Raw genomic sequence first — 10,118 nt, forward strand, 5'->3', positions numbered from 1 at the left:
GTTTACAAAGCTGCAGCTTGCAAAGGCGTTTAGTGTCATGTTTTCAGCTCTCGTGCAAGAAAATTAGCGCTCCACCAAATCAGTCATTCACAGAGCGAGCGACTTCATGACGTAAGAAAATGAAGGGGGGTTGAGGGCGCCGGCGTATAAAACCCGGCACCGAGACGAGACTTGCACCAGGATAAATTCGCGAGCCAGAGCTGTACCGGCCCGTCATGGATATATTACGGAATATCGCACACCAGCCGAACAGCAAGATGTCCGAACAGACACTCAACAAATCCTGCGAATTTCAAAAGAAGAAGGCGGAGGAGCATTCACAGGGACCCACGGAGACTTCGCGGATCATCACAGACTCCGTCACGGGGAAATGTTACTGCCGCGGGAAAGTACTGGGAAAGGTAAACTCAATGATGGAAATAACGCAGTCTACGGTGAACGTTTAGGTTTGTGCAGGAGTCAGCTCGGACTAACGGAAATAATGAGGCCACAGTATAGTAATAATTTACACTTGGAGAGGAAAACTGCCATTATTAGACATGGAAATCAATAATTAAGTAGAAGCAGTTTCAGTTTGTGCAACATTGTATGGCATTCCCGCAGTGTCCAAAAGCGGGACAAGTTGATCTTTATCTTTGTATGCTTATTGTGCACGAGAACAAGCGTCGTCCTGAGCGTTAAAATTCTCAGTATAGAATCGAATTAAACCTAGTTTTATTGTCCACAGGGTGGCTTTGCGAAATGCTACGAGCTGACAGATCTGGCCACCGGCAAGGTGTACGCCGCGAAAATCATTCCGCACACGCGCGTGTCTAAGCCGCACCAAAGAGAAAAGGTAAGCGCGAGCTAATATAATGCTCTGGTGTGTTCTTATATTTAGAATTCAGTGGAAAACAAATGTAATGCAAGACGATTTTCTCCCTCTGCTTGTTCTCTTGATAGATTGACAGGGAAATCGAGCTACACAAAGCGCTTCACCACAAGCACATCGTCCACTTCTACCAGCACTTCGAGGATAAAGACAACATATACATCCTGCTGGAATACTGCAGTAGGAGGGTGAGTGTTCTCCTTTCTTAAATAACGCATGTCCGTATACACTAACGCTCATTTTAAGTGTTGTTTTTAAAAATTAATTCCGTTCATCGATCTCATATTGTATCCAGCCATTTGCATCGGGAGAGCTAGCTGTTGTCCGCGCGTAATAGCCTGCCGTTCGTAAATATTGCTTTGTCACGTTTGTCACGCGCTTTTAGGAAACTTGACTTGTGGGTAAAAGGTAAAAGTAACGCGCTTAGTCTCGGTTACTTTAGGACAAATTCAGCGGAATATAGTGAGTTGTGAAAGGCGTCTGCCAGGCAGACGGAGGTAGTAACAGCCGTGCGTGCAATAGTAACATAGCCTTGTCAAATGCGTGCTGGCGCGCGCCGCGTCTGCAGGCTCCGAACACCACGTTCCCTTGCAGTGGCACTCACGCTCCAACGTTTCACGCTCTGTTCTCCGGCAGTCCTTGGCGCACATCCTCAAGGCGCGGAAGATTCTCACGGAGCCCGAGGTGCGGTACTACCTGCGGCAGATCATGTCCGGGATGCGCTACCTTCACGAGCACAAGATCCTGCACAGAGACCTGAAGCTCGGTAAGCCTGAGGGGACTAGGAGCACAAATCGGCTCCTTAAATTAAAACTACCCCCCCCCCCCTCAGAGAGATAAACTTTTAAATTAGAATTGGTGGTGCTGAGGGATGACCTCTAAATATTGATTGTTTTAATAATTGTTTTATTCGCAGGGAACTTCTTCGTCAGCGAGTCCATGGAGCTGAAGGTCGGGGATTTCGGGCTGGCGGCCAGGCTGGAGCCGGTGGGGAGCAGGCGCAAGACGATCTGCGGGACGCCGAACTACCTCTCCCCCGAGGTCCTGAACAAGCAGGGACACTGCTGCGAGTCGGACGTCTGGGCCCTGGGCTGTGTCATGTGAGTGGCCCCGCCCCCTCCCAATTAGCCCCGCCCACTCATGCGCCCCATGGCTGGTACCCTTTTATCGATCCGGGCTGAGCCTTTGCCCTTCAGCATCATGCCGATCAATTCATTCAATTAGTCTGCCACGGCTCTCTGTGCAGCCTCTAATTGATCGGAAAGAGAGAGAATCAGATCATCCCACTGCAACGAAAGGGGTCGAGGCCATCTAACCACAGAGAAAACAAAGAGTGATGGTTAAAATGTGCATGTTTCTTACTTGTCATTATGGGAAGCAGGTGCTTACAGCCACGCCCTCTCATCCAACAGGTACACCATGCTCCTGGGCAAGCCTCCGTTTGAGACCTGCAACCTGAAGGAGACGTACAGGTGTATCAGAGAGGCCAGGTATACCCTGCCCTCCACACTGTCCCTGCCAGCCCGACAGCTGATCGCCAGCATGCTGGCCAAGAACCCGCAGGACCGGCCCAGCCTGGAGAACATACTAACACACGAATTTTTCACACAGGTGCGTGGGTATGTGTGTGTATTTGTGCATGTGCTTGTCTATATGTGTATGTATGTGTGTGTGCTTTTGTGTGTGTGTGTCTGGGTCTGTGTGTGTGTGCGTGTGTGTGGATGTGTGTGTATGTGCACATGTGCTTGTCCGTGTGTGTGTGCATGTGTACATGTGCGCGTGTGTGTGTGAGTACGTGTGTATGATGGTGTGCCTCCTCTCTCGCAGGGTTTCACTCCTGAACGCCTTCCAGCTTCCTGCTGCCACTCCACCCCAGATTTCCACCTGTCCAGCCCCACCAAGAGCTTCTTTAAGAAGGCCGCAGCTGCCCTGTTCGGGAGCAAGAAGGAGAAGGCCAAATACTACGAGAGTCTGAGTACGTACACACACACTCCTACCACCAGTATCCTGAGTGGGTACTACTTCTGATCTGACTGACGGGACCAGCATGTCTCTCAGTCATACACAGTCATACAGAGCTGAGATGCGCGTGCTGCTGGGTGTTATTTCTGTGTGATTGATGTGTGTATGTTCATACAGAGTTGAGATGCGCGTGCTGCTGGGTGTTATTTCTGTGTGATTGATGTGTGATTGATGTGTGTATGTTCATACAGAGTTGAGATGCGCGTGCTGCTGGGTGTTATTTCTGTGTGATTGATGTGTGATTGATGTGTGCTTGATGTGTGATTGATGTGTGTGTGTTCATACAGAGTTGAGATGCGCATGCTTCTGGGTGTTATTACTGTGTGCTTGATGTGTGATTGATGTGTGCTTGATGTGTGATTGATGTGTGTGTGTTTATTATTCTCATAGATAAGCTGTCCAGAGAGGAGGATGAGATCTATAAGCTCCGTCAGGACCTGAGCAAGGCTGCCATTGGCCAGCAGCACTGCAGTCAGCCGTCTGAGGTGAGACACGTGAGCTAACACGCTACCTAAACCTACACACACACACACACACACAGTCGCGCACACACACACACAGATATACACACACACGCACACACACACAGTCACGCACACACTCACACACACATACACACACACACACAGTCGCACACACACACACAGTCACGCAGACACACACAAACACACACACACACACAGACAGACACACACACTCACACACACATGCACGCAGTGTGTGAAGGCACTTATGAAACTTAAGAGCCTCCTCCCCTATTTCTGCCCTCTCCCTTCCTCTCCTTCCTCTCCCTTCCTCTCCCTTTCCAAACAGGAAGAGAAGCCTCCGGCAGGGAAATCCGTTGCCGTAGTGATGGAAGAGAACAGGCAGCAGAGCCCAGATGCGGTCCACACCATCGTGAGAGGAAGTCTGGGCAGCTACAGCACTGAGGGTGTGTGTGTGTGTCTGTCTGTCTGTGAGTGTGTGTGTGTCTCTGTCTGTGTCTGTGTGTGTGTGTGTGTTTCCATCTGTGTCTGTGTCTGTCTGTCTGTCTGTGTGTATATGTGTGTGTACGTGTGAGTTTGCTTGCGTTTCTATGAAAGCAGTACCACAGTGTGTTTCCTCCTTGTTTGCTCTATTGGAGCAGGGCTGTCCCTTCATGCTGTCTCTGTGTCTGCAGGTCTGGAGGACAACAGGGCGGGCAGCACTGTGACTGCGCTGATCAGCGTGATGAAGAACTGCCTGGAGAACATGCCCAAAGGTAGGGCCAAGTCCCCGCCCAACACGACTGCTGCGTCACCTCACGTTTAACCTGCTCAACAACTCACAGTTGCACTTCATTGCAAACCTAGTTTTGTGTATTAGCATTGCATTGCAGTATTAGCATTAGAGTTGTTCAGGCAGAACTATGGGGGTTTCTCCTCATTGCCTATTACTGTAATTATGTGAGTCTCTTGCTAATGTTTGCTACATTAGCTATATTATTTGCTAACTAAGTATTACCGAAGGAGCTAGAAGTTAGCTTGCTGACTTGCAAACTGTCAAGTTGGAACTGGTTTTTTTAGCTAGCTAGCTGTGTTATTTTTCTATGCCAGAACTGAGCTGAACTTTTTCCTCATTGTTGGTTCTCTCTGGGAGACCGCAGGGGAGAGCGATTGCTTATAACGTGCCGTTTTTGTTGCGCTCCTACCAGCCGACGATTTTCCGAATGAGAACCTTGGTCTGAACTTCCTGTGGGTGACCAAGTGGGTGGACTACTCAAACAAGTACGGCTTCGGCTACCAGCTGTCCAACCACGTCGTTGGCGTGCTCTTCAACAACGGCACGCACATGAGCCTTCTGTCGGACAGGAAGTGAGTTCTCCCACGCGTCGCTCCAGTCCTCCTTCAGTTTGGTCTATTCTGGTTTCCGTTCGTTCTGGTTGGTTCAGTCACTCCTGACTTGACAGTGATAATAATAATTGCCTTCATGTCTTGTATTATTCAGATGACATCATTAATGTGCTTGGCAGAAGCACTTAACCAGAGTGACACGCACAGCTTGCACATGTTTTTCTTTCTTCCCGTGTCTATTTTTGCTGCCGGATATTTAATGAATCAGTTGAAATGAAATACCTTGTGGAACAATCCACCAAATCCAACTCACGATTGTGTGCAACCTGCTCGTGATTTCGTTTGCCAAGGTCGATGGTCATTGAACAAACGAGAAAGAAACCTTTTCATTCAGGGCAAATGAAGTTAAGGGCAAACTGTGATTTAATTCCGACCAAATACCAGCCAGTCTGAATAGAAGTATGACTCACCATTAAAGAGTGCCTGAAGCCTGCTACCAAGCTTCAGTCAAAACCGTTCACCTAACATCTCTCCCTCTCTTTCCACCCTCTCTTTCTCCCCTCTCTTCCTCCCTCCCCCTCTCTCTTCTTCTCCAGGACTGTACATTTCTACGCAGATTTGGGCCAGTGTTCGTTCTTCTCCACTAATGATGTTCCGGAGCAGTTTTCCGGTCCAGTCACCATCCTGAAGTACTTCTCCCACTACATGGAGGAGAATCTCATGGATGTGAGTTTCTGCTCAACCCAGCGCCATCTCTCCTCCTCTCTATCTCCATCTTCTCTCCCTCTCTCGCCGTCTCCCCCTCTCCACCTCTCCATCTCTTAAACTCTTCTTCTCTCCACTTCCACCTCTTCTCCTCTGTCCCTCTCTCCATCTCTCCCTCGGTCCACCGTTCCATCCACCAATCTCTCGACCTCTGAAATGTTCCTACGGAGTTCTGTGTGTGTCCTCTGTTTGGTGACGGTGGCGCTATTTTCGTCCACCAGGGCGGCGATGTAACGAGCGTGGTGGACACCAGCGTCCCCCCGCTCTACCTGCTGCAGTGGCTCAAGTCTGACCGTGCTCTGATGATGCTCTTCAACGACGGAACCTTCCAGGTAAACTCCTCTCACCTGTCTCCAGGCTCACCGTGTGTGTGTGTGTGCATGAGTGCGTGTGGATTTATCCTTGTAAACAGTGCCCTGCTTATAATTAAAGCAGCAAAACATGTAACATATAAACATGTTAATGGCATTAGCTAGCAGAAACGTTAATAGCATTCACAGTGTGTGTGGCTGGTCACAGTGGGCTGTGGGGTCACGGTCTCAGTCTTTGGCCTGCAGGTGAACTTCTACCAGGACCACACCAAGGTGATCCTGAGCAGCCTGAAGCAGGAGTACCTGCTCACCTACATTAATGAGGAGCGAGTCTCCACCTCTTACTGGCTGAGCGCCCTGCTGGCCAATGGCTGCCCGGACGAGCTGCGCCACCGGCTGGACTACGCCCTCAACATGCTTCTGCAGAAGGCCGACTGAGAGGGGACGCTTTTAAGGGACGGACCGGTGCGCTGTCAACATTTCCTACAGAAGGCTAACTGAGAAGGGGATGCTTTAGAGGAATGGACCAGTGTGCCCTCAACATGCTTCTGCAGAAGGCCAACTGAGAGGGGACGCTTTCAAGGGACGGACCAGTATGCCCTGAACACTGAACAATTCAGACAGGAGGCTAACAGAGAGGGGGTGCTTTTTAGGGACGGACCAGTGTGCCCTGATCATGTTCCTGCAGAAGGCCATCTGAGACCTGCATTGGGACACTTCTTAAGGACGGACTTGTGCACCGTCCAGAGGAAATCTGAGCGTGCTACTACACAAAGATCCAACCGAAGTGTGCAGGGGGGACTGTTTATGCAGGTGGACCTTCACAACAGGAAAAAAAAAATGTAGCATGAGGGCGGAGTTTTTACAGTCAGATGTCGTGTATAGTGCCAAGGAGGGGTGGTGGGGGGGGGGGGGGTGGCAGAGGAGGAGGTGAGGTCAGATGGCGGTACGAAAAATGTCATCAATCCCAGCTGGCGGAACACAATGATGATGAAGATGACCACTGGGCTGGAACCAGATAGAGTTTCACTCTAAGCTTTTTACGCGGAACTAAAATCCAGCCGTTTCCGAGGTGACAGCAGGGCTGGATCCTGCGGAAGTTGCGATGCGAGTTTCCGTGGGGGGGGGGTGCGGGGGGGTGGAAGTACAGCGCTGTTTCTCTGAAGCGCACAAATCAGACTAACTGTGAAAAAAAAGAGGGAAGAATCGACTGAAACGGCAGAATAACTTATTCTGGTGAATATAAGTGAATTCTTTATTTATTTAATAATAAATAAAAACACTTGAAAGCTATTAGTTAATTTGTGCGTTTGTGAATAAAAGTGTTGCTCATTTCTCAATATTGACATTATAAAATACATTGTGACCCTGGGCCCCAAGTTCACCCTCTTGGACTCCCAACACACTGAACCCACTCAACTCACTCAATACAGTCAACACACTCAACACTGAACACGCTAAGCACACTGAACACGTCATGCCTTTCTCAGAGGGGCTTCTGTTAGTGCGCTCAGGCACTGGGCGTCTCCCACAAAGAAGGAATGTGAGCAAAGCACAGGAAGTCCAGGAAGTGAACCCTGAGCTACAGGAAGTACACAGCAGAGAACAGGAGCGAATGCGGCCACAGACAGACAACAGAAAAGAACATATGAATGTGGAAAGAAATTAATGTGTGTGCATGCATTCTGTACGTCACCAGCCTGGCGGTATTAACTCACTAAGTGACCTGCTTTGATTTCCACTTTAAAATCAGTGACCACTTCAAACCCACAGATCCAGGTGAGTTGATTGAGCCATTTAATCATTTGCTTTAATGGATCGTTTAAGTGCTGAGTAACACTGAATAAAAGCAGGTCCTCTGACTCACCCATGAGCAGCACTGTCTTAACCAATGAGAAGCGCTGGTCTATCCCATCCCATGGACAGTGCTGGCTTAACCAATGAGCAGTGCTGGTCTATCCCATGGACAGCGCTGGCTTAAACAATGAGCCGCACTGGTCTAACCCATGAGCAGTGCCGGCTTAACCAATGAGCAACGCTGGTCTATCCTATGAGCAGCACTGGCTTAACCAATGAGCAGCGCTGGTCTATCCCATAAGCGGCACTGGCTTAACCAATGAGAAGCACTGGTCTTACCCATGAGCAGCGCTGGCCTAACCCTTGAGCACTCATGCTGATGTGCTCACTCGCCTCATAAATAAACAGTGACTCTGATGTAATTTGTGTGTTAAAATGCATGCATGTCCTGTTCCCGTGGAGGCTAAGAGGGCACTCTGAAGTGAATGTGTTCTTGTTTTTGTGTCCAGAGTTTGATAAATCCCCTGTCCTTGGACACCCCTACCCCGAACAGGGAGGGAATTTAAAAGACTATGAGGTCACTCAGGTGAAACACACGCACACACACACACACACACACACACACACACACACTAACAATCAGACTTGGTTGTGGAACACACAGATTGTCAGCAACATGAATGCGAACAGAAGTAGAAGTTTTTTTCCCTCCCAATGCACACAAACAGTATGTACATTTTTTTTCATTCCAGTGAACACTGGCATGAGGCTCTTGACCGTGAGCTGAATGGTGGTCATTAATAATCCAAACAATGAATGCGGAAGTAAAGCACACGGAGGAAATATCAATAATCCACGAAGCTTCTAAGACACATTTCATGGCCTTGCTAACAATATCTGAAGTGCTGAACTCAGAGTTTGTCTGTTCTGTGGTGTCGACGTCTGTCAGACTTGGCGATATAACCTCGGGACTTGCTTCCAACTGGTCTACAAACACTCTGTTGTGCTATACGTCACAGATTTTGCCTTCGGATTTGTATTTGCACATTTTGAAACAATTTGCAGTGACGCACAGCGGCGGCCAATTTGCCCAAGTGCAAAAACGAACTGTGGTGAGGAGAGAGGAGTACTATACGCGGTTACACCGTGAGGTCACACAGTGGCCAGCTGGGTTAATTTTATTGGTTAAACTCGCGTGTCTCTATGGCAGAAAAAAAAAAACCATGGGTATGCTTTCTCTTGAACTCCCTGAGTATTGCATTGATTTGCTTTTGTGTTTGTGTGCCCGGAGTTTCTGTATTAATCCAGTGTGCTGTCATGTGTTTTTATTGAAACAGGTTCATTTCAGGGTCATCTTCCCAGTGGATGTGGACATTGAACATCTTCTGAGACCGAAGAACCGAAGGTTGGGTTCAGTGAGGACAGGAGACCCTGAAATGCTGTGTGTGTGTGTGTGTGTGCGCGTGTGTGCCTGTGTGTGCATGTGTGTTTGTGTGCATGTGTGTGTGCGTGTGTTTGTGTGTCCACAGACAGACCACACAGAAAACAGGTGGACAGTGAATGTCTGGAACAAGAGGACCCTTGTTATTCTGGGAGTTGGAGTTCACTAAAGGCCAGTACCTTTGCCATTTTAAGTCAAACTTCATGTTCAAAACATATAAAGAACTTTAATATGCATTTACCTCTGGCCAGTGTTCAGACATTTCTGCAAAAACCAGTCTTCTGCCCTGTTCCCACCCTCTCCTATCTGGGAACATTGTGTTTCTTATTTCCAAACTGATTTTGCATATTCACACATTTAATTAAACAGTATTCTTTCACCCATTTATCTGAAACAAATTACCTCATTATAACAGAAATATTAATACCTCTCCCTCCCTCTCTCTCTCTCTTTCTCTCTCTCTCTCTCTCTCGAGTGGGATGAATCCTGTTTGAGCCATTTCTCGAATGAAAATGAAAAGTGTCGGCATGGAAACAGACAGCGAGGATGAAAAGCGAGGACCCCTGAAAAAATATGAAACTTCTAAAAAAAAAAAAAAAAAAAATAAAAAAAAAATGCTTTGAGAACGGAGGTACCGTACCGCAGTATGCCTGTGTGAGTACCTGAGCACCTGTGTGAGATTATAATTTACAGTCCTACCAGGTGATAACATTTGGTTTGATGCTGTTGACCTTCTAAAAGAGATTGTGGGGTGGGGTAGGTGGGGGTGATTTTTCATTGAGAACTCATCCGAACCCTATGACACCCACGCGGGACCTGTCTTGGGGAAACCCCCCCCACGTGTTATCTGATTGGTTCGCTCGCGTCTCGTGTTGCTGGCGAGCTTGCGGGACGTTCAGCGAGAGCGCGCGAAAGAGTCGGGACGCCGTTCCGGATGACGGAGGTCGCGCCTGCGCGCCAGCCAGCTCCCGCGGGGTGGTTCCCCATCGAAGCGATGGCGGCGGCGGCGGCGGCGGCGGCAGCGATGAGCGTGTATCCAGAACGAGGAATCGTTTGTTAATCGCACCCCCCCCCCCACCCCCCCACCCACCCACGCCGCC

The 10,118-nt window shown here is 48.9% G+C and overlaps 1 protein-coding gene across 1 annotated transcript; it reads left to right on the forward strand.

The window, feature by feature from the left end:
• On the forward strand, nt 1-7,073 carry plk2b (polo-like kinase 2b (Drosophila)). The gene is made up of 14 exons (XM_064297026.1): nt 1-401; nt 728-835; nt 943-1,059; nt 1,508-1,637; nt 1,788-1,971; nt 2,284-2,482; nt 2,699-2,846; nt 3,284-3,378; nt 3,707-3,824; nt 4,053-4,133; nt 4,566-4,725; nt 5,301-5,430; nt 5,691-5,801; nt 6,027-7,073. Exons 1-14 carry the CDS (start codon nt 216-218, stop codon nt 6,216-6,218), a joined length of 1,959 nt encoding a protein of 652 aa, XP_064153096.1. The 5' UTR covers nt 1-215; the 3' UTR covers nt 6,219-7,073.
• The last annotated feature ends 3,045 nt before the right edge of the window (nt 7,074-10,118 follow it).

This window comes from Anguilla rostrata, chromosome 10 (assembly GCF_018555375.3).
Source record: "Anguilla rostrata isolate EN2019 chromosome 10, ASM1855537v3, whole genome shotgun sequence".
Lineage (NCBI taxonomy): Eukaryota > Metazoa > Chordata > Actinopteri > Anguilliformes > Anguillidae > Anguilla > Anguilla rostrata.

Excerpts from the sequence above, each read along its gene's own strand:
- plk2b (XM_064297026.1), top strand. The coding sequence starts at position 216 with ATGGATATATTACGGAATATCGCACACCAGCCGAACAGCAAGATGTCC. Across the intron at positions 1,972-2,283 it reads TGGGCCCTGGGCTGTGTCAT|GTACACCATGCTCCTGGGCA; the intron begins GTGAGTGGCCCC and ends CTCATCCAACAG. Across the intron at positions 4,134-4,565 it reads CCTGGAGAACATGCCCAAAG|CCGACGATTTTCCGAATGAG; the intron begins GTAGGGCCAAGT and ends CGCTCCTACCAG.